Source organism: Carex rostrata, chromosome 8 (genome assembly GCF_964058835.1).
Source record: "Carex rostrata chromosome 8, lpCarRost1.2, whole genome shotgun sequence".
Lineage (NCBI taxonomy): Eukaryota > Viridiplantae > Streptophyta > Magnoliopsida > Poales > Cyperaceae > Carex > Carex rostrata.
In genome coordinates, this window is record NC_135925.1 from 13217080 (window position 1) to 13242636 (window position 25557).

General features: G+C 31.3%; 2 protein-coding genes across 2 annotated transcripts; both read left to right on the top strand.

The window, feature by feature from the left end:
• Positions 1–3452: 3452 nt before the first annotated feature.
• On the top strand, positions 3453–8044 carry LOC144557751 (4-coumarate--CoA ligase 3-like). Its single transcript, XM_078306325.1, has 5 exons — positions 3453–4560; positions 5430–5628; positions 7021–7234; positions 7436–7538; positions 7662–8044. The coding sequence occupies exons 1-5, from the start codon at positions 3553–3555 to the stop codon at positions 7779–7781; spliced, it is 1644 nt and encodes a 547-aa protein (XP_078162451.1). The 5' UTR covers positions 3453–3552; the 3' UTR covers positions 7782–8044.
• Positions 8045–23607: 15563 nt separating this feature from the next.
• On the top strand, positions 23608–24045 carry LOC144558557 (zinc finger protein 2-like). Its single transcript, XM_078307400.1, has one exon. It carries the CDS (start codon positions 23608–23610, stop codon positions 24043–24045), a length of 438 nt encoding a protein of 145 aa, XP_078163526.1.
• Positions 24046–25557: the final 1512 nt, after the last annotated feature.

Genomic DNA, 25557 nt, shown 5'->3' on the forward strand with positions numbered 1-25557 from the left:
TGTTGGCCATAAAAAACCAACGAATAATATATCAATCTCAAAATCACAAAGATTCACACTTTTTTAGACATGAAAATGTTTGTAATTTAATACAAAGTAATTAAAGTTAGTTATTATACAGAGATGGAAACAGACTTACAACTTATGGAGATTAATTGTATAATTTTTTACAAAAATATGAAAATTAATTTTCCAGTATGCATAATATTTTATTTTACTCATATAGTAAAATAATATCTGAGTACTATATTTTAAAATAAATAGAGATCAATTAATCGTCATGTGAATCTGCCCCTGCTATTACATGATTATGGTTAATGATTTTTTTTTATAATTTTTTTTAGATGAATGAAGATTAAAATTCTTCATCTCATTTTCAATATTTAATTTCGAGTTAGCGACCTACATATAGAAAATAATAATTTAGTCATCAAGTTATGTGTTGTTCTCTCAACCTCACAAAAATTGATATTTCAAAATACAGACCTAGTAAAAAACAATGTAATCCATTAAACTTATATTAATTTCAAAAGCGATGTGTTTGCAAAAAAAAATGTATTTTATATTAAATACAAATTAAAGCTGTCAATTTTAATAAATGTAAATTATTTCCAAAAAAAAAAAATATTTGTTATAATAGTTGGTGCGTTTATTTCTCGACATTGTGGTCCCTTTTAGTATAATTTTTGTGCTTGCACATATTGAAAATGTGGTAAAAGAATTAATTGTAATCTGGGTTAATTTGTCTCTACCCCCTCTCTCTCTCTCAACACGTGACTTCATCTTTGTCAGTATTTGATAGGTCACTTTTACTTAATTCCATTTTTGCCAGAATAAAGTTCATACCTGATTTATAAAATTTGGAAAAAAACCAGTTGTTTATCTGGTGACAAATATAATGTTTTTTTATTTTTTGAAAGTTGCAGGTTGGAAATTTAAATGAAAAGATTTATTATTTATATTAAATAGTTCGGTGGCTTGACTTCTAATCCAGTGTTGTAAATAATGGTATGTGCTTGTCCGATGCACAATGTACCGCCAAGTGATTCATCGGGAATAATCGGCTGATTAGTCGGAAAAATCCTTGATGGTTTGGTTATTGTCAACGACTAATCAGCCGATTAATTGGCTTAAATGATTGTTTTTTACAACACTGATCTTTACTAAAAAAAGGAAGAAAAAAAATTGGAGCAGAACATGTCCCTGAACAAACGATTTGTTTTCCGAATAAATCAATCTAGCGTTCAAAATTTGCTAAATTTGCTCGTTGAGTTTCGAACAAATAGTCACGACAACTGCTGATTTAGATTTATAAGTATGTTGAAGCCAAGAAGTTTAATTAGAAGATAATATATTCCTTATCTAAATATAGGTAACGTCTTAATAAAAAAAATTAGGAACTTGCATTTGAGGAAAAATATATGAGGGATCAGATGACACTGTTTTTTGGTGACATCGGATGATACCGTGCATTTTCAAAGTTCAAACAGTCGATCCAAACCGTTCAACTTGATGGATATGTTAAAATGTGCTTGCAGATCAAATTTTTCATTTTTCTGAATTTTTTTTACTATTTATTAAGATGGGTACAAAAATTCAACGGTCTGAATATAGCGATTTTGTTAAATACTTAATAAATAGTAAAAAAATTCTAAAAAATGTAAAATTTAATCTGCAAGCACATTTTAACATATTCATTATGTTGAACGGTTTGGATTGACTATTTGGACTTTGAAAACTTTGAAAATGCACGATGTTATCTGATGTCACCAAAAAACGGTGTCATCCGATCCCTCCTCAAAATATATATATATATATTTTTGTTAATTTTATCATAATATAAACATAAGCTTCGGACCTTCGGTCATTAATTAAGACATGTATCATATATAGTTTATTTTTTAGATAAAGATAAATATTGACCATCTAAATTTCAATATTTATAAATGAGTTTTTATTTAAATTTTATCAGTGAATCGAATGCTGGTATTGGTGTAACGTTTTCTAGTCGTATATATATATATACCGACCAAAGTTAATTTACATGTTTTAAATTGATGCCAGAAATTGATGTACGAGGATTTTTACTAAATATTTTGATGCTCATTTCTCGATTTAAACACCAGTACACAGAAATTATCTACAAGACGGACTTAATTTTATGACATTAATTTGATTGAGTAATTAAGATGCACGCTATATACAACACAGGTATAGGAATTGGGAAGAATTATCAAGGTACAGATTAAACCTGATGAGAAATGGTCATACATAGAATTTTTGCAGTTCAAATTAAATAATAATTTATCCCAATTTTTATTTAAAAAGAACAGAAGAAAAAACACAATGTTTAGTTCATTTATATGGTATAACTCATGTATGCGTTTTTAGAGGCTAAATTTTATATTTTTTAGAATTTTTTTACTATTTTGTTTATAATTTTTGAAAATGAAATTTTTACATAAAAACAATACATTAAGATGTGCACAAAAATATTTATTTTTTAACTGCTTGACTTGATACAAATTAAATTTAATAATTTAAAATTTTTATTTGTAAACAAATCTCTCAAAAAATAGATAAATTTGAACTGTCTAAATCAACTGTTTGAACCTTAAAAACATATATATGACTTATAAGCATATATCATTATGAGGAGGGATCCAATTACATCTTTTTTGGTGACACTGAATTACACTCTCCATTTTTAAAGTTTTTAAAGTTCAAATAGTCGATCCAAACCGTTCAACGTAATGGATATATTAAAACGTGCTTGTAGATCAAATTTTACATTTTTTTTGATTTTTTTTACTATTTATTAAGTATTTAACAAAATCGCTATATTTAGACCATTAAATTTTGTACCCATCTTAATAAATAGTAAAAAAATTCAAAAAAAAATGTAAAATTTGATCTGTAAGCACATTTTAATATATCCATTATATTGAACGGTTTGAATCGACTGTTTGGATTTTGAAAATATAGAGTGTAATCTAGTGTTACCAAAAAAAAAGTGTAAGTGGATCCCTCCTCTATCATTATATACATATATAAATGGGTCTGGATCCCCTAAAGGAACTCAATTTTTGGGTTTTGGATCAAGACCGTCCAATTCGAATCCATTCCTCGAGATTGCTTCGGGATTCAGAATTTGAATTGCCATGAATTTGAATCGGACGGTCCGATCTAAAACCAATTGTTGGGTTACTTTACTGGATCTGAATTCTTCATTTAGTGTAGAGAAAGAATTTCTTTTTATAATGAAACAACGAAACAATCCACTATTGAGTATTGACCAACCAATACAACCCACCCAAAGGCCAAGTCCCAAACTCAACAGAGACAAATTAGATGGATCGGGTCTATAACCAGCTGAAACTACAAAACCCGTGACCGCCATCACCAACTCCCTAACTTCCTTTGGCATATAATTAGCTTCCCCTCCTACCATTTCCCTCCAGGGAAGCAGGCAGAGGTATATTATTTCTCTCTCTTCTTCCCATTAAACATAACACACTTATCTCTTTCACACACACAAACCCACACACCACAATGGGCTCATATCCATCCCCACCTGAGGACTCCACCATATACCGGTCCGTACTTCCCGATATCGAAATACCGAACCACCTCCCTCTCCACTCCTACTGCTTCGAGCACTTGGCAGAATACGCTGACCGACCTTGCCTGATCGATGGATCCAGTGGTACCATCTATTCCTACTCAGACGTGGATCGCATCTCACGGTACACTGCTGCCAACTTCCGCCGCCATGGTATCAGAAAAGGTGATGTGATCATGAACCTGTTGAGAAACTCGGTTGAGTTTGCCTTCTCCTTTCTTGGTGCATCTCGGCTCGGTGCCGCCACCACTACTGCAAACCCATTTTACACGCCGGCCGAGATCCATAAACAGGCCTCAGCTGCCGGGCCGAAGATCATAATCACTGAGATGTGCGCGATCGAGAAAGTAAAAGATTTTGCCGCTGAACGCGACATTCAGGTTGTCATAATCGATGGACATGTTGATGGCTATATGCATTTCTCTGAGCTCATAAAAGAAGATAGCAATTCTCTGTTCGAAGATTTTGATTCCAAGATTGAGCCCGATGATGTAGTTGCATTGCCTTATTCATCTGGGACAACCGGCTTGCCGAAAGGTGTCATGCTTACTCACCGCAGTCTCGTGACCAGTGTGGCGCAACAGGTCGACGGTGAGAACCCGAATTTGTACATGCACAAGGATGATGTCATCTTATGTGTGTTGCCATTGTTCCACATCTACTCCTTGAACTCAATCTTGCTTTGCGGGCTTAGAGTCGGTGCTGCCATATTAGTCCTGAAGAAGTTTGATATTGTGGGATTGATGGAGCTGACGCAAAAGTATCATATCACCATCTTACCGATCGTGCCGCCGATTGTGGTGGAGATCGCAAAGAGCCCAGTAGTGGAAGGCTATGATCTATCGAGCATACGCTTGGTCATGTCGGGCGCTGCACCGATGGGTAAAGATATCCAGGATGCCTTCAAAGCGAAGTTACCCAACGCAATTCTTGGCCAGGTGAGCTTAAAAAAGATAAAAAGTTAATCATGGAAGAATTTTATCTTATCAGAAATTATATCGGGATAAAAACATATAAAGCAGTCATGATATTTTTAGTATATAAGTTCCGATATAAATATAGAAAAAGACCCATTTTAGCAAATCTATTATTTGTATTTATGTTTTCTAAATCAGATGAACTGTCCGTTCCAGTTCTTAATTTCTCCGGTAGAGGAACCACCCAAAATTTATCAGGTTATTTGTAAAGGAAAATGAAATTTTCATACTGGTCCCACAAATTATTTGTTTAGTGGCGTAGATTGCTAGACTCCATTTGTTTTCTATATATAAACTCTCTTTCTGCGCAATTGAGTTAGGTAAGAAGTAGACTATAGAGCAGAGGTGTAGGTAAAGAATAGAGACTCGTATACGCACCTTTTTGAATTTTTCTCTCTTGTAATTTGTTTACTAGTTTAGAACTTTAGATGTCCTAATTAATAATTCTTTATGCTGGGCCCCGGCTTTTAACGGCTGAGATTGACCAAGTAGTATCGATTCTGTTAGTTTACCAAGTAAAAAAAACTTATGTACCAGCAGCAGAGCATAGAAATAGGCGGGAAACCGTTGAGCATTCTTTTCGTGGATTAGTCGTCTCAAATTTTTTTGTAGACTGGGTCCACTATTCAATGCATGGTTCTGTCCCTAAAATAGACAAATATGAAAAGTTTCTTTTTAAATTGGATTTTTTTTGTCCCCAATTAAGAAAATTAACATGTTTTTAATTAGGACGTTTTATGTCGCAACATATAATAAATGCATGAAATATCAATAGTACCTAACTAATAAATAAATTCTAATTTAATTTCATGACATTATATTAAATACAGGGGTACGGAATGACTGAAGCGGGGCCGGTACTGGCAATGTGCTTGGCATTTGCAAAGGAATCATACCCAGTGAAATCGGGTTCATGTGGTACAGTGGTCAGAAATTCCGAGCTGAAGATAGTAGACCCCGAAACAGGCGCATCGCTCGGTCGTAACAAGCCTGGAGAGATCTGCATCAGGGGAGAACAAATCATGAAAGGTGATATTTTTTTCTCTTTTCCTTTTCTGAACATATGATTGTGATTGTGATTGTGTTTAGGTTTTGCATGTGAAAGTTGGTAGTTGTCTGATTGTTGATAGTATAATATATCTTTCACTTCATGGGTTCAATTGACATCTAGTGAAAAATTCAATTCTTGAACGGGCATTCAGATTTTTGTTTGAAAGCATTAAATTATAATTTAATACCATCTTGATTACCTATTCAATTCAAACTGCTCCAAGTTCAAAATTGAATTAAAGTCTGAGCATTAATAGATGGTATGGTTGAGCGTGATATCATAATCATCCTCATCCCACTGCCATTAAAAAAATGTATTAGTCCCTGGTCCCATGTATTTTTATCAATACCTAAAAATTGTGGGCTCACTCCATGCCTTGATGGCACATATAATTAATCACTTTCTTATTATTAATATATATATTTCTCTTTTTGCTCAAGTAATTTCCTCCTACTTGTTTGGTGCTGCATTCCACTTGATTGCCTTCTGTCCAATTCCTGGTCCCATTATAAACTTCAACTACTCTACTGGGAAATGCACCAATAACCTTTAAAACTTGAGAATATTTTACAATATAATAATGGTACCAACATGAGAGTACAAAATAAGCTTCTGTCAGATGATTTAAAACTTGAAGGCAATGCCATAACAACTGACATTTGAACCGTGAAGTGGAGGCAATTTTGATTTTGATATCTTATAAAGAGCTGTTACTTGTCTCTTAGCTACTTCTGTGTCATTTAGTTTCAAATAGAAGCAAATCACCATTTGTTGCTTCCATTTTTTTTTTTTATTCAAAGAAACAGCCTGTTTACTTGACAGAATAACTCACTGCATAATCAGCCATAGTTCATACAAGGTAGAAAATCTTTTGTGCTAAGCTTAAATATTTGTTCTGGTTGGTTGTGCATCACATGCCATACAATTGTGCTAAGTAGGACCTCCTCCTAGCTAGTTAATTCTCTTGCATTTTCCTCCTACCAAATCATGATCTGTTCATCACCTGTCGGCTTTCTAATTTCTCAACTAACCAATCATATGTTATTGGTTTAGTTAGGCATGCACCAAAACATGATTACGACCCAAAATGATTAAAAAGATATAACATGATCACACGAGAAATCTAAATTTAGTGGTGATTTAATACTGGTAAAAGGTGAAATTAAAGTAGAATATCTTGATCTTGAAATTAGTTAATTTTGATCCCATCTCTTTTGGATGCAATATCACCAAGAGTCTTTTTTTTTTTTTGATAAGCTAATATCACCAAGAGTCATAATACAGATAATTAAGCTATTCCTGAAAATTTTCAGTTTCAATTATCAGTTGTTAAATTAGCACGTAACTTACACATACATCTAAAAATACAGGTTATCTGAATGACCCAGTATCTACAAAGAACACAATAGACAAAGAGGGATGGTTACACACAGGAGACATTGGTTTTGTAGACGATGACGATGAAATCTTCATCGTCGATCGGCTCAAGGAGATCATCAAATATAAGGGCTTCCAAGTGGCACCAGCCGAGATTGAAGCCCTTCTCCTTACTCATCCTTCCATTGCTGATGCAGCTGTTGTTTCGTAAGTTTGAATATTTTTATTTATTATGCTAAACTATTAAAAAAAAAAAATCCTGACAAAAGTACCCAACTTTAGATAGTACGGAGCAGAATATTCTACATGTTTCACATGATTTATTGTACCTAATTTGATAAGAGCACCTAGCTAGCTACCTGATTTGAGAAGCACATGGTATTAATCATTGTAAATTTGTGCATGTAGAATGAAAGATGAAATCGCTGGTGAAGTTCCAGTTGCATTTGTTGTTAGATCTAACGGTTCTCAGGTCACTGAGGATGAGATCAAGCAGTTTGTCTCGAAGCAGGTAAATTTGCTGTTCTGTTCTTTTTATGCCTTTTTTATATTCTCCTATTATATGTTATGTTAAATTAACTTTTGTACTTGGATCTAACACAATATATATTTCTTTCTTCTGTCTGTTATATAGGTAATATTTTACAAGAGGATAGCACAAGTATTTTTCACTGATTCTATTCCCAAAAACCCATCTGGCAAGATCCTGAGGAAGGAACTTAGAGCAAAGTTAGAAGCTCTTCTCACTAGTTAAAAAAAAAAACAGAGGAGAGAAAATCAAAAGTAGAACAAAAAAATTGGAATCAACTACCGCGATGTTTGAGTGAAAAATGGTGAATATTATATATGAATTATGAAATGTCAATATAGGAAAGGTCCGGGTGAATTATTCCGGAATTTAAGTGGTTTGTTGGTTAATTATATATGTAATGTTCATAGGTTTTATAATTTCATATGATTTGTATCCAAATGAACGATGCTCGGTGTAATGCAAATATTTTGTTTTTCTTGTGCCAAGATGAAAATTTTCTATAAAGCGTCAATTGCATTTTCTTTTGTTTGAGTAGAACTAGGGTGTTCTTAAGTTCACCAAGCCCCCTGGTGAACTCAAGTCTAAAACCCGTCGAATCGGCTTTAATTGAAACCTGCATACTTTACAAGTGATGCGTTTACATGTGAAAATTTTAAATATTCAAATTAATTTAGTATAAAGTCAAACGGTCAAAATTAGAAGGTTAATAAATTAATTTTAATGCATTTATTTTTTGAACGTTTTTTGAACGTTTTTTGACCGCTTGACTTTATACTAAATTAATTTGAATGTTTAAAATTTTTACATGTAGATGCATCACTTGTAAGGTATGAGGGTTTTAACAGTTCGAATTTGTCATTTGAAGTCGATTTAACGGGTTTTAGACTTGAGTTCACCAAGAATCTTGATGAACTTAAGAACACCCTAGTTCTACTCCTTTTGTTTCTAGTAGTTACTTAATAAGAGGCATGAATACCTAAGTATAGTATGTTGTACCAGTTTTTTATCTTCTTCCACATTGACTTTTGTCAGATTTCAATATTAAATTGCATTTTTTATGCCTAAATCTGTTCTTATTTGCCATTCCAAACTTACTCTGCATATGTACCTAAGTACAGTATGTTGTACAACTGTCCATGTCATTGACCCTTTATAAAGAAAATAGTGCAATTATACAAAAATAGCCAGGTCTTCCCTAACTTTTAATTTAGAAAAAAAAATGTCAACACAATTTCTGAAAATATAAGCAAGGAAAACAATTTGTGGGTGTCATATCTCATATATTCCGTCTGGAATTATCGCTGAATATTTCTGTATTTTTTAATTATTTAATAGAAAATTTTGGCATGTCTTGTGGGCTTATAAATTGAGAAAAGTTCAAATAGAGAGAAATTCAAGGAAAGGAACAAAGGAAGAGCAAGGCCTCTTTATGTGTATTAATAGTCCATAATTTACAAGGGCTTTCAGTATATGTATTTCAATCAATTCACTTCGAAACAGAGACCCAAGTACATTAAGCCCGGTTCTTTATTTATTCGTTCACACAAGGACCAGGGCAGCAAACAAATCGAACCATATCAAACTTACTTTAATTTGAGTTTGATTTTGAATAAGATTCGAATCGAACTTATTTGATTTGTTTCAAATGAATTAATTATGATTTTTTTTCAAATCGAATTGAAGTCAATCGAATCACGAACTACATATTTTTTTTGGCAACTACTGGTAGTTTATACATTAGTTTTCTTCACGCGGAACAAATTCACGCGGTTTCCTTTTACTTTTTATCTTTCACGAATTCACACTAATGAATTATAAACCAGTCCAAAATTCCCTTACCTTTTATGCTACTGGATTGATTAAAATCACGGCATGAATATAGTCAAATAGAATTTAATTTTTTCCATTGTTAATTTGTTACGGTGCTGAACCATTTCCTACTGTAAGTTACCATTATATTAATAATTTTGAGCTCTAATATAAGTTTAGTTCATGCATTATTAAATATTGATGATTAAAGCCATTAGTTACATTATTTGAGATTTGAATCTAAATAGTCCACAAACCAATTTCTAATGAATTATACTCAGTTTGAATAAGATTCGAACCAAACTGGTTTGATTGGTTTCAGAATGAATTAATTTTGAATCGAATTAATTACGAACTTTTATAAATCAAGCTCAAATTGAATCACGAACTACGAACTTTTTGTGCAGCCCTACACAAGGTACCTCTTGCTCTCATATGGAGTCCGTTGCCTTTTGTGGAACTTTGTGAGAAATAATACACACGTTCTTTTTGTATTATACTCTCAAAAATTAACTTCCTCCCAAAAAATAGAATATTGTTATTATCTACCTGTATAAATACATAACATAGCAACACCGGTATAATACACATTTACTTCATATAAATGTTATACCTTGTTGGAAATATTCACTAAATGAAAGCTCTAAAAATAAAAACAGGACTTTATTGATGAGAGGTTATAATATCTATTGAAGTAGCTGGTATAAAACAATTTCTAAAAATAAAATAATTCTTTTTCGTGGAGATTTTACTAATGAATCCTCAAATTTCAAATTACTTACACTTTAATATACAATATTTATTTAACATTTTATAATATAGGATTAAATATACTTGGAATTTTTATGAAAAAACCCTCGTTATTTTATTTGGGTTACTTGACACAGAACAATGGTGAGCCGAAAGAAAGAAAGTGACAAACGGTGTCACACTTACCCATTCGATTCTGAAACTTAAATAATTACATTTTGCAGGAAAATACCTAAAATAAACTACCTTATTGAAAGGACAGTTCATTTCTTTAATTGCATATGAACCAAAAAAGGCACTGATAACGATTATTTGAGAGCATCTCTTTCAGTTCTAATATCAAAAAACCATAGCCAGATATATTAAAGCATAAGAATTACGTAATATTGTAAGGTAAATTTTGCTGGACGTCACTAAACTTTATTCATTATTATAAATAGGTCACTCAAGTTTGATTTGTTTCAATCAAGTTATTGAATTTTTTATTTGTTCTAATAAGGTCATTATATGATTTTTTTTTCGTTCAAAATACTAACGGAATATTCTCATTTCATCCAAAATATTATCGGAATAAGCATATTCCGTCCAAAATACTAATAGAATGAGAATATTCGTTAGTATTTTAAATGTAAAAGTTATAAAGTGACTTGATTGAAACAAATAAAAAGTTCAATAACTTGATTGAGACAAATCAAACTTCAGTGACCAATTCGTGACAAAAGACAATTTAGCGACCTCCAGTAAAATTTACTCTAATATTATATTCAAAGGCCATTCACATATATAGTACCCCACAATCTCTTTCCCTCTTTTCCTGTTACAAAGTTTATGCAAATTGCACTATCCTTCCTACTGAAATTTTCAATCCTACCCCATTCTTTACTAAAATTTGAACTAAAGTCTCCCCAATGAATAATATATGTCGCTATATATATATATATAATTAGTCCGTAAGTTCGGTGGCTAGATCTTACACAATTAATGTTGTTGAGTAGGAAGTGAACATTTCTTTACAAACAAAACATGCATGCTTCATAGAATCTGTACCATCATATATATACCTGAGAGTACAATTAGAAATTAACGGTTTGAATTTAATTACAATCGGGTCAAAGAAAATTCAATGTCTATTATAAATATAGAAAATTTGTTTTGAAATTCATGCAAAAATGAAAGAACAATCTAGATTGTTTAATTGCATCCTCAAGTAACATGAGGGGATACGGATTCATTCCTTAACTAAAGTCAACATTCATTGCGACATTGATTAAACAATAAGAAAAAATCATTGCGCACTTTTTTAGATGGACATCTTTGTAAATATATATCAATTGGAAAATATAATTAGGTGCTATTTATGTTACTCTGATACTTCATATATTGTTCCGTACTTGTATCATATCAAAATCGTATTAGTATCCAATATATGTATTGTCGTATTAAAAATTATCATATTGGTAATTCTGATTTGTAATCCAATACTTGGTATCTGTATTCTTTTGAAAATTATCATATTGTCGTTCCATATCGTATAGTATCCGATACGATATATGTATTCATATCCATGCAAGATAGGGTGCTATTCAGATCACTACCATAATTGCTACTGTGGACCAAACTGGGTCCAGGATAAATTATTTAGATTAATTGAACCTTTTAGTCATTTAATTAAACACTACAAAAATTTAAGGTGAGAACTAAAATATATGGATTTTTTCTTGTTTAATTTTAGTAAAAATCTATTCAAGACTTCTTTGCATTATTGTCTCAATATTTCACCTATTATTATTTTTTATTTAGCGCTGGTTCAAATAGTAATTATTCTGACTAGGCCTTAATTGTCTAATTGGTCGGATAAGGATATTAATTGTCTAATTTTACTGAAAACCCCTTCTTATTGAATTCTCAATCTTTTCAATATTATTTTTTTCGGTTCAATTCTAGTTAAAGAACCAAAAATTATCCAAACTATCTTGCATTCAATTTTATATTATCTAATGTTGATATTCATCTTATAACTAGGCCTTAATATCCTTAATTGTCTAATTGGTCAATTAATTAATGACCTGTAAGCAAAGGGATCGGATATGGGTTCAAATTTTTTGACCCGATACAGGTCGGGTCACTGATTGACCCAACACGACCCATTTATTTATTTTCCTATTTTATTTGGATATATTAATTTTTTTTTCTCTATTAATTTAATGTATTATTTTCAGTTGGGAAGCACAAATAGTTTCTCATTGGAGCTTGAACATGAGACGTCCTCAAATTAATATGATCAAAGACTTAAACTTGAAATTATCTAGTATCAAAGACCTGTTAAATAATTATATATATATATATATATATATAATCAGAAGCCACCGTTGGATCAGCTGTTTTCAAAGTGGCTTAATAAATAGTAAAAAAATTCAGAAAAATGTAAAATTTGGTATCCAAGCACAATTTAATATGGAGAACAACTTGAACGGTTCGGATCGACGTTTTGAACTTTGAAAATTAAAAAACGAATTGGTAGCACCAAAACTCAGGAACTACCACTTTGATCTTAGCCAACCTCTATATATATATATATATATATATTTATTTATTTTATTGGATTGGGTTGGATCGAACTGTGACCTGTTCGGATCAGGTTGGATTCATATCTCGATCCGTGTTGGGTCGAGTCGGGCCGGATCCATTTTAAAAAATATACAATATTGATCTTAATTATCCGAACCAGAAACAACCCATTATTATTAACACCCTTGTGTACATAGTTCATGTATAATTTGATTTTATTAATTAGTTAGTTTTAGTATTTATCTTACCTAACTTAAAGTTTGTGGGAGCATTGTTGAATTACATTGAAGTTTACCAAAAGTTGCTCCAAATTAATAGTTAATTAGATAAAGTATATTGTTAACTGGTCAAATAATTGACAGTAATATATATATCAGGATCAGGTCCACTTATTAATAATGATTAATGTAAATACTGTTCTTTAATAAATTGTTGTTAGTTGATACATTGGACCTTTTGATTCTTTTTTAAAAGCTTCAAAGGTGTTTTTTGCACATTCAGTGAAGTATTTTATACTCTGTGGCACCGATTTTTTGCATTTCTGTAAAAGGGTCAAAAAAATTTTAAAAAAAAAGTGCCAAATATTTTTTATTTGTGAGGTTCCTAAGATTCCACACGTCTTATTTGTTATTTAAAATCCTCATTTTAAAGTCTGCTTGAACAATGAACAATGAACAATGAACAATGAACAATGAAAAAGTTTAATTCCACCGACTTAGATGTAGAAAAGAAGAAGAAAAATAAAGGAAGAGCTAGCAATCAGATGAGGTGCATTAAATACATGGAACCCAGAGAAGAGAAGCCAATAGATTCTGGTATGTCTGCTGTTTCAAGTTTCAACGAAGCAAGAGTCAAAGCTATGCTTGTAACTCCCATGTGAATATGTGATGATCCCTAGCTACCTGTTCCACTTTTGGTTTTTAAAATAATTTTGTATGATTAAATAATTGTGGGTTTGAAATGAGAAGCATGAGGCCATGCTGGGTACAATCTTAGCAGCTGGGCCTTAGATTGCCACCTGCATATTAAATTTTAATTTTAATTCTATCTTGTTGCGCTTCCCTATACTCTTGGATCATTATCTCTAGGTGCATTGTGTGTGGATGTCAACACTCAACAGTTTGCTGTCCTATGCTCTGTTTTTCCTTTAAATAAACATATGAATATATGATGCTTCTTCAGAAACATCCTCAAATTTATTTTTCTATGGCTTGCAATTGCATGCAGAGCTAAAAAGTAAATGATTAAATTCCCTGTCATACTTAACCATGCATCATGCATGCATCTGAGTTTTACTCTTCCAGGTACTAAAATCTCAGAATTTGTTCTTTCATCTTTTATTAATTAAGGTTGGCATCTATATATATATTTTCATTCTAATTTAAAGAGTTATATATAGATGTTTGCTTTTCAAATTCATCCGTGGCATACAAGCCCAAAACAGTGTAGCACATATTTAGTTTTGCCTTCTTACATAGTTACATTGAATAATTTTTGATAGAATATATATCTTATATATGTACCAATAAGACTCCTGTGTTATATATAGACATTTGTTGGGTACGGATTTTAACAGATCAGTTTTGGCTTCATGCAGGACACATACCGTAGAATAAAAACAATGAACTATATGGTTAGTGGGCTGCATGAAGTCAAAACTGCTCTGTTAAAACCCAGTTTGTTTACGTACACTTTACAGACTTTGAAAGTGCTTAATTAGGAGCATTAATTATATAATTTAGCAGGGAGCAGGCACAGTATAAAATGGGGAACATGTCATGTATGTGTACTCGTGTGAAATAAAGAGAGGAATATATGGCATCATATGATCATATCTGTATCTAGGTCATGCACCACCTGCAAATGCAGAAATGGCAGCCACGGTCTGTTATGGAAAGGAGGACCTCCCCATCTTTCCACAGCTGTGTGGTCTGTGTTCACCTGACACCTCCCACTCGTGTCATTTTTTGTATTTATTCCCTCCACGGCTCCACCTCCATTTAGTCAATCAAGATTAAATAGCGGACTCCAAATGTTGGATTCTATTATATCAATGCAAATTGTACCCTTCATGAGATATATGTTTTAATTTGTGTTTCAATTCTATCTCATCCTCTCTCTCTTTCTTCTTCAAGCCATGTATGTCAACACGTACAAAATTTAATAATATTTCATTTCGTTTGTATAAGGTCAAGAGGCCTAACAATATGTCATTATCATGATTCATATAGATTTTGTGTATGAAATGAATTATAAATTAAAGTTTACGTCGTCGACACTAGCTAGCATTGCGAAGAAAAATTAGATTGATAATTCAAATTCATTAAAACTATCCTTACTATAAAAAAATTTCCGTACTTTATGACATTAAAACTATGCTCTAAATATATACAATTCAGAATCACATACTTAATTAGTGTAGTTGCACAAGCTGTATCTCTCTACGGAGAGGTCAAAATTGGTCCGACTAACCTTATAATGATTGAAATTTAATAATGATTTACTAGACTCATAGAACAGAACGAAGTTAGACCAACTAATTAGTTGTTCTACATCATTCATGGAAGTTATTATTATAGAGCTCTGCTTGGTTTAATTTGAGCGATTTTTGAGGACCTCAAAGGTTTCCTTTTTTGTGATGTAGAAGGTGGTTTTATAGGAGCAGAGGTACAATATGTAAGATGATGACCAGGCGTCATGCAATCTGCGAATTTCGCTTGATTTATTAATTCAATTATCTAATTAATTAATCAGGAGTTATTGATTAGGGAATTCATTTGATTGGAGATCGATATAGCTATGTTTAGTTTTCTCTTTAATTTGAGGAGGTTTTTTATGGGAGTGAGATTCTTTTGAGTTAATTTATAATGTAATTGTTATTTGATTCAGAAAATTTGTCTTTAATTTAGTAATAAAAATTATCTTTATTTAAACAAGTAAACAATGTTTCCGGTCCGGTTTTAATTTCATAAGTTACTCAATTGTGATTCCTATGTGAATTAAAGTTGAGTTTTGTTCATAAACAAATTTTAGGATAATGAGTGATGACCGTATATTTTGTTAATGATTGATGATTTAATTATAAGAAAATAGATTTCAGAGTCTTCAAATGATATACGGAATGAAATTTAATAATGATTCCGTACATTTACAAGTTATTTATTCAATTGCTATCAATACTAATGTTAGAAGACTTTGTGCATTATAAGAGTGGACCGGATTGACTCTGATCTTAATCAAACAACTGAAATATGTTAAACTCAAAAGATGCTCTTTTGAATTAATGCAGAAAATGCGGACTCGACTAAGATATATTAATTATTAGTCTAATCTACTTTTAATTAGAATCAAATTATATGAAGAAAAAGTATTTTCTACTTTTTTGGTGATTACTGATTAGCCCCCGTTGGAAAAACATCCGGGATTTTAATTTTACCGCACCGAAACTGCAGATTAAACTGAAGACTTTCCTCTTTATTGACTCCGAACGCCTACGAGCCTACGTATCAATAGGGGAAATAAATCTGCATTATCTCGAAAAAGAATCGAAAAGTTAATGCATCTGGACCGTTTTTGCTTTAATATCTGTGCGAGTTAGATCCACACTAATATTAAAGAGTCCCTGTGTTATAGACGGAGGACCGGATTGACTCCGTTTTAAATGTATTAACTCAGAAGATGCTCTTTTGAGTTAATGCAGACGATACGAACTCACAGCCAGGGGTATTTAGATGACAGATCTATATTTAAAAATTAAATACGAATATTCACTAAATATTCGTACAAATACGGATATGGTTTAGAATTTTAATTATTCGTATTTAAATAGTAGATATATATCATATAATTTAATATATATTATGAAAATTTTTATTTTATTCACTGTTATAAAAATATAAATATCTGATCTGTATTCGTTTAAAATTTATTTCACATCTATCTAATGTCTGATCCGTATCCACAAAAACAGATACTTGATATAGTTTTACCACTATCTGATCTGTATCTGATCCATTTGCAGTCCTAACAGCAGGTGTCATAAATTCTGAAAAAATAGTAAAAAAAATTTCAAAAAAAATATAAAATTTGGTCTCCAAGCACATTATAGTATGGATAACATGTTGAGCGCTTCAGATCGACCATTTGGATATTGAAAACGCAAAAATGACTTATAATCATATGCCCTCATATGCTTATGGAAGTAGAGTAGCCAACCCCTCTCTCTCTATATATATCTATATATATATAGAGGTTGACTTGGGTGAGCCATGGAGTAAGACACGTTTGTACTCCACGCCATATTTCCATTTTGAAAATCCAAACAACCGATTCGAACCTTCTAACATGTTCTCTATATTGAAATGTGCTTAGAGACTAAATTTTATATTTTTGAAATTTCTTTACTATTTATTAAGCCACTTTGAAAATCGTTGTTTTACTATGAATAGTAAAAAAATTCCAAAAAATATAAAATTTGGTCTCCAAGCACATTTTAATATGGAGATCATGTTGAGCAGTTCAGATCAGTTGTTTGAATTTTTAAAATGAAAATATAGTGTCATGGAGCAAAAATTTGTTTTACTCCATGTCTCATTTTAGCCCAACTCATATATATATATATATATAGAGAGAGAGAGAGAGAGAGAGAGATGGGCTATGGTGCATTGCAATGCATGAACCCCCTTATGCATTGCACTATAATCATGGATTTAAAGTCCAAACGACCGATCCGAACCGTTAGATCTTTAATCCATATAGAAATGTGCTTGGAGACCAAATTTTACATTTTTTGGAATTTTTTTACTATTTATTAAGCATTTTTGAAAATTTCTGTTTTGCTGTGAACAGTAAAAAACAGTAAAATTTTCTGGACCATCAGATCAGCGACTTTCAAAATTGCTTAATAAATAGTAATAAAATTCCAAAAAATGTAAAATTTGGTCCCCAAGCACATATTAATATGAAGAACAAGATGAACGGTTCGGATTGGTCGTTTGGACTTTAAATCCATGATTTAGAGTGCAATGCATAAAAGGGTCCATGCATTGCAATGCACCATAGCCCATCTCTCTCTCTCTCTCTCTCTCTCTATATATATATATATATAGAGAGAGAGAGACAGAGACAGAGATGGGCTATGGTGAGTTGCGAAGTAAAACGACTATTTTACTTCACACTCATATTTTGTGATTTTAAAATTCAAAACGTCGATCCGAACAGCTCAACATGATCTCCATATTGAAATGTGCTTGGAGACCAAATTTTACATTTTTTGAATTTTGTTTACTATTTATTAAGCCACTTTGAAAATCGCCGATCCGGTGGTCCAGAAATTTTTACTATTTTTTACTATTCACCCATATTTTCAAAGTGGCTTAATAAATAGTAAAAAAATTCCAAAAAATATAAAATTTAGTTTCCAAGCATATTTTATTATGAAGAATATGTTGGAAGGTTCGAATCGGCTATTTGATATTTGAAAATAAAGATATTGCGTGGAATATATATATAGACTGTGGCTAAATTGCTGCCGGCAGCATTTCAGCCGGAGGTGCTGCCGGGGCTTTTTTTATTTTCTGTTGTCCAAACAACAAATCCAAACCGTTAGATGTTTAATCTATATTATAATATACTTGGAGACCAAATTTTACATTTTTTGAAATTTTTTTACTATTTATTAAGCTGGTTTGAAAACCACTGATTTCAATGCTGCAGAAATTTACTGAAATCAGCGGTTTTCAAACCAGCTTAATAAATAGTAAAAAAATTCCAAAAAATGTAAAATTTGGTCTCCAAGTATATTATAATATAGATTAAACATCTAACGGTTTGAATTTGTTGTTTGGACATCAGAAAATAAAAAATATGGTGGCAGCACCTCCGGCTAAAATGCTGCCGGCAGCAAATTAGCCGGACCCTATATATATGGAGGGGTTTGTGCATTGGACCATAAATCTAAAATTCAAAATCCAAATAGCCGATCCAAACCGTTCATCTTGTTCTCCATATTAATATGTGCTTGGAGACCAAATTTTACATTTTTCTGAATTTTTTTACTATTTATTAAGTATTTTACAAAATTGTTGATCCAACGGTGGCTGCTGATTTTACTGTTTTGTTAAGCCACCGTTGGATCAACAATTTTGTAAAATACTTAATAAATAGTAAAAAAATTCAGAAAAATGTAAAATTTGGTCTCCAAGCACATATTAATATGGAGAACAAGATGAACGGTTTGGATCGGCCATTTGGATTTTGAATTTTAAATTTATGGTCCAATGCACAAACCCCTCCATGCATTGCAATGCACCATAGCCCATCTCTCTCTCTCTCTCTCTCTTTATATATATATATATATATATGAGGGATCCGCTTACACCATTTTATTTTAGTGACACCAAATTACACCTTACATTTTCAAAGTCTAAACAATCGATTCAAACCATTCAACATGATAGATATATTAAAATGTGCTTGCTGATCAAATTTCACGTTTTTTTGAATTTTTTTACTATTTATTAAGTATTTTACAAAATTGTTGTTTTCAGACCATGAATTTTTGTATCTATCTTAAGAAATAGTAAAAAAAGTCCATAAAAAATGTAAAATTTGATCTGCAAGCACATTCTAATATATCCATCATGTTAAACGGTTTGAATTTTCAAACCATTGAATTTTTGTACCCATCTTAACAAATAGTAAAAAAGTCTATAAAAATGTAAATTTTGATCAGCAAGCACATTTTAATATATTCATAATGTTAAACGGTTTGAATCGACTGTTTGAATTTTAGAAATATAGAGTGTAATCCGATATCATTAAAATACACATATATAGTAATAGAGGGATGGACGAGTGGATAGCAGGATAGGGTGGTCCAAGGACGTCACCTCAAAATCAAATCTTTTCTCGGTTTACGTTCATTCAAATTTTGTGTTTTTTACTTTCTCTACAATTGGTTTCACTGCTTGAGATCTTTTTTGGTTTAATAAGAAATATGTTGGAATACATATGGACAAACAAGAATGGGACGGAATTGTCAGCATACACAGTTTTTTGCATGCATGTTCAACTGTTCATAAGTCATAACTGGACTTGGCAATTGTGTCCTACTTTGTAAAAATTTGCACATATAAATGATTACCAAATTTAACTAGAGAAATTTTTGTATATATCCTAGACATGTTTCTTCTCTTATTTTTTTGGATTTAGTTGTTAAACTTCTAGGGGTGCAAACAGATTGGATACGGATCCGATAGTGGTAAAATTTTGTTTGTATCTGTTTTTATTTTTCGGATACGGATACATATCAAATATTAGACAAATATAAATTAGATATTAAACAAATACGGATCAGATATCCATTTTCAATATTGATATTTATTAAAAAAATATATACATATTACTAAAAAAATATCAAAGTTCATAATATATATCTAATTATAATGGTGAGTACCATAATTTTGTTCATGATATATATTAAACTATACGGTATACATCTACTTGATGATAAGAATAATTAAAAATTTAAAACTATATATGTATTTGTATCTGCACGGATATTAGATATCCGTATCTAATTTTCGGATATAGATCCGGATTTAGATGGATAATATCCAATCCGTTTGCACCCCGATTAACTTTTCATATACAAAAATCAGTCTTTAATATAATAATTAAGGTCATGCTCTTCATGTAAAATATGGTATTTTCAAAATTCAGTTAGAGGATCGTTATAAATATTTAAATTTTTTTTAAAGTTTAATCTATTTTTTTAGAGAAAAATATTTTTTCACATACAATATATAATATAGATGGTAAATTGAGTTGACATAAATAACCATCAAATAATTAGTAGAAAGATATATTAAAATGTTTAAAGATATGTACATGTCTAATACATAATATATATTAAACAGAGCATGAAAAGTATTAACAAAAGAGGAGTGTTGAACATCATCCACAGCGTACCATATTGTTCGAACATTTATCCATTCAATTGAGTTATTTAAATAATTAAATCAGAATTTTAATAAGACAAGATACATAAGTTAACAAATTTCTATGAATTAATTTAATAAAATAAGTTTGAGATGAGCTTGGATTATTTTTATTCGCTGAGCAATCGAATGACAGATTAAATGCAGGATTAATTAAATATTTATTCATTCTCATGATTAGCCTCGAGCAAATGTCTCAAATTCCATTCTAGTAGTACGGCTACGATGAATTCGTTATTCGAATTAATATCTCTCATTCCCAAATATATAAATAAATAATATTTATGGGGCTTTTTTATTATTAAAATATTAGTACAGAAATGTCTCTGACTCTTCTTGGCGTTTTTTTTTGTTTTTGTTTTTGTTTCTATATAGCTCTAGGATCACTACGTAATTTATACTACTAGGGATGCTTTACAAACTTCGTACGAAGAAAAAGAATAATTACGAAAACAATAAATATTTGAAGTGATTAATTTTTTGTTCTTTTATACTAAATATGTTTTACAAAGTAATATCCTGATATTATATATATCTTGTGAAGTTTAACTGTACAAAATGTGGTTGAATTTTAAAGAAAAAGTCTTGTGAACAATGCTTCAAAGTAAAATATAATACTTCAATGCTTAGATTACTTTCTTTTTTAATATATATTTTTTTTAAATTTGAGTTTTCGATTTGATTAGACCGATTCCTACTGGTTTTCTCGATTTTGATTCATGGTCAACTTACCGAATCGGCTTTTAATGGAAATTATTTAATAATATTTTAATAAATAATTGAAATAAACTAATAATAATTTTTTTGTCTGCTTCTGATTAAAATTCTAGTTAAGCTCTTGACAAAGAGTATATTTATTGTGCCCTTGGATGTAAACAAATTGGATATAGATAGATAGTGATCAAACTATATTTTTATCTGATATAATTTTTCGAATAAAGATACAAATCAAATAGTTCAAATAATTTTCCGAATTCAGATTCAAATAAAATGCCATAACAAAGAAATATGACACGTGATTCATTCGACCAAGATGGATGATTAGAGAGAAATTAAGATTGGATGGATGAAAACATGAATCGAAAGTTTACAGACTTAAATCTCTCTTAATTTGAATTAATTATAAATATAATTAGAGAGCCATTGTTCTTTAATTATATGATTGATACTTGACCTAATATTGACCTCCTTGACAGAGAGAAAAAGTGCCACGTGGCATCATATTCGTATGATGGATGAGTAGAACTGTAGAAGTAACCAATTGTGTCGACTATCGAGCAACCAAAGGCATATATTACTCTTATTAAAAGTCGTTCAATACATAGATCTCAAAGAATCATGTCATTTTGGGGTGCTCTATCTACTTCAAATATATATGTTCCATTTACTTTGGCGTCTTCGATGGCTGTACCAAGTTCGGCGATTCCTTTTTCCTTATTCATATATGTGTAGTGTATGGTACGGTTTTTTAAGTTTTTTTATAAAGCTTGCATTATTCTTTGTATGGTTGTTGAATAACACAATGTAGCTAGCTTGTATTTTAATAATATTATTAGGGTATCCACATGATCTAGCTAGTTTTGTTAACCAATTAATTAAACATGTAGTAGTATCTTCTTCGGTTAGCTAGGTTAATTCTTTACATCATCTTCTTATATATAAAAATGTTTTTTTGTTGCCTCTTTGTCTCTTTGATTTAGAAGGACAACTAGAGTAATATCATATTGAGAAATCACTGATACTTCATACTTTCTAGCTACCTATAAAACAAGTTTCAGAAGTAAAATACATATAAAAATGTATAAATTTAGGAAAATGTTCTGGTGCTACCTTTAATAATATCATCAATTCTACTATTTTTTATTCGGCTTGTCTGTGGTAAATTATTATTCAAATAAACTGAGTTCACTATAATAATGAGATAATATCTGTGAGGGTAAAAAGTAACTATCTGTGACGGTACGTCGACAGAAAAGTAATATTTCTGAATGTATCGGTATTTATTGACAAGAGTATTTGTAATATATTTTAAACCCAGCCGGGACGGAACAAAACATTCATCATAGGAGAGCTGAATCATAAGAAATAAAGTTTAGTAAGAGATACTTTTATAATGAAGCATATTTGTTGTTTGAATTAAGCAAATCATCATCAATAGATAGGCAACTATAGAATTCGTTTGAAAATGACAGAAAATACACATTAAATTTGATCCCTTCGTTATTAATTATTATACTTACAAATAATAAATTGGTATATCAACTCCCGAAATTTTAATATAAAAGTTATACATTGTATCTCTAAATGATTTACCTTTGTAAAACAAAAGAGAGAATCAGTTAGAAACACATTACCGTTGTTGAAGAAGACCATTCGAAAAATTACGGTGAATTTATTAACTCGATAAAGAAATTTCGGATATGAATTTTGGTTAATAAAAAGTAGAACAAAATCGGACCGGATCGTTGTACATTATTTTTCTTAATAAAATTAATTTATATATAAATTATAAATATAGTGAAAATTAATTTCTAATTATATCATAATAGTTACTGTAATTTTATAACAAACTTTGTTTAATAAAACCCCGCCGAATATGCAAATTAAACTAGATTGAATGAGTTTTCTTTATCAGGATCGAGTACTTAGTCATGATTTAAAAATATATATAATAATCATGACTATAATCAATTGAATTGATAACCTAATGAAAAATCTGACCAACTCATGAACCCATTTACCACTCCCTGAGATTTACATCTTCGGTTATATTTTGCAATGATTTGGCTAAAAAAAATAACATTTCCTCTACGGTTTTCTGTCCCTTTATATGACCCTCCCCTTGTAATCCATTTTCTATCAACACCTCTCTCTTTTCTCTCTTTCTCTCTCAGTATCTTTTTATTTTATTTTCTCTACCAATGGATCATGGACTGAATCCCCAAGACGTAAACCTCAACCTTGTGCTGGATCCGTCAGCCCGAACTGAACCGCTCCGGGTATTCTCATGCAACTATTGCAATAGAAAGTTCCACACCTCACAAGCACTTGGGGGCCACCAAAATGCACACAAGTTGGAAAGGAGCCTTGCAAAGCGGAGCCGAGAGCTTGTACTTGCCATGAGTCGGGTCCAGACCGACCCGACCCATGCATTCATGGCTCATTTTGCTTCTACCGGATATGGTTTTAACCATGCATTTGGTGGTGCAGTTGGAGTACAGTGGATGAGAGGGACGGAAGATAGAAGACGGCCGATAGCATGGAGCGGGGGATACGAAGGTTATAACGGGTATGTTGAATCAATGGTAGATGACAAAAATGAGCTTGTTGATGAAATAGATTTAAGTCTTAGGCTGTGATCTATAATTTTGAGTGTCATTTTTTCTTCGTTTTCTCATCATTTCATGTAATATATTTATGTCTGTGTGTGGGAATTAAAGCTATGCAAAGCTAGCTACATGTGGCAAGAGTTTTCTCATCACCAAACTTTGCAATTAATATGATCAGTTCATGAATCATGAAATATAACTGTTTCATGCATCTTTCCTTCATTTTTTTTATTTGAAGCAAACTCAGTCTTCCTTCTTATCATGAAATTGGCATGCTAATTAATTTCTTTAGTACTGCACTAGTAACACTACTACGTACTACTTGAAATTATGTTTTTTTTTTTTTTGCGTCAATTAATTTACAATGAAGGTTGTTAATTATATATTGTGTATATGCTGTTGAATGCAATTATATATATATTCTAATTAAGTTTCCTCAATATATTACGCGTGAATTTTTGGGAAATAGTCACTAAAATCCCAATAGCGAATATATATTAACAATACATGCATGAATTGGTTTCCTGATCAAAACACAGCTTGATTGTTATTAATTTGTCATAGCATTAATTAAATTGGATTATTTTCCAAAATTGAGTCAATAACATTCAGCTAAAAGGTGCCAATGAATATTATGTTTTTCGTTTACTTTGTTATGAATATTATGGCTGAATATATTTGTACAACTATTCAATCTTTTTTTTTGGTATTCGATGAAATCGTTTGACAAATATTTAGTTATCTGAATATGATCGAATTCTGAGTCACATATGCAACAACAATCCAACATATAATTAATTTTAGTTTCTTGACTTTCTTCTACGTAATGTGTGGTACGGGAGCTAGAAAACTGTTGTCGCTTCCATCGATCACCACCACTGACTGCCACAGCAACATCGCTACCATCTCAGTCAATTCTGAGGAGGAACCGACTCGATCTCCTATTCCATTTGGCTGTATCAAGAAACGACCAAAGGGAGGTTCCATTCCTCCTCTTCGACACCACCAGTTGTACAACCGACCATATATCCGTATCATGTCCAAATAGTAAAGCTAAAATATTATTGTTATATTATATATTTTATTGAAAAAAAGGTTGGTGGTAGAATGCATGGACTTTTTTTTTATCAAAAGCTGATTGAACCGACCGGTATGGCGAGTGTCTTTTGTAGACCACTGATGATCAACCTTCACCTCCTTTCACCGGCCGTGACCTTCTGATCCATACTGTCCTTGGGATGCATCATTAATAGAAAGTTTAGATCAGCATACATGTCATTAATTAATTTATGGTCATTTCATTCCAAAATCTCGACTCCGGTCCTCTTTATTAACCCTTTCTACGATCTGTACAATTTCTATCAACCTCCACAGGCTTTGTTATCAGTTATCATTGTAAGAAGGGTCAAAATATGATACAAGTGAAAAATTAACTTCATAAGATTGAAATTAGAAGATATACAGAGATATTGTTTATAGGATGGAATGGTGGTCTTCTCAATTTATCAAGCAATCATTGGCCTTTTTCTCATCAGAGATAAG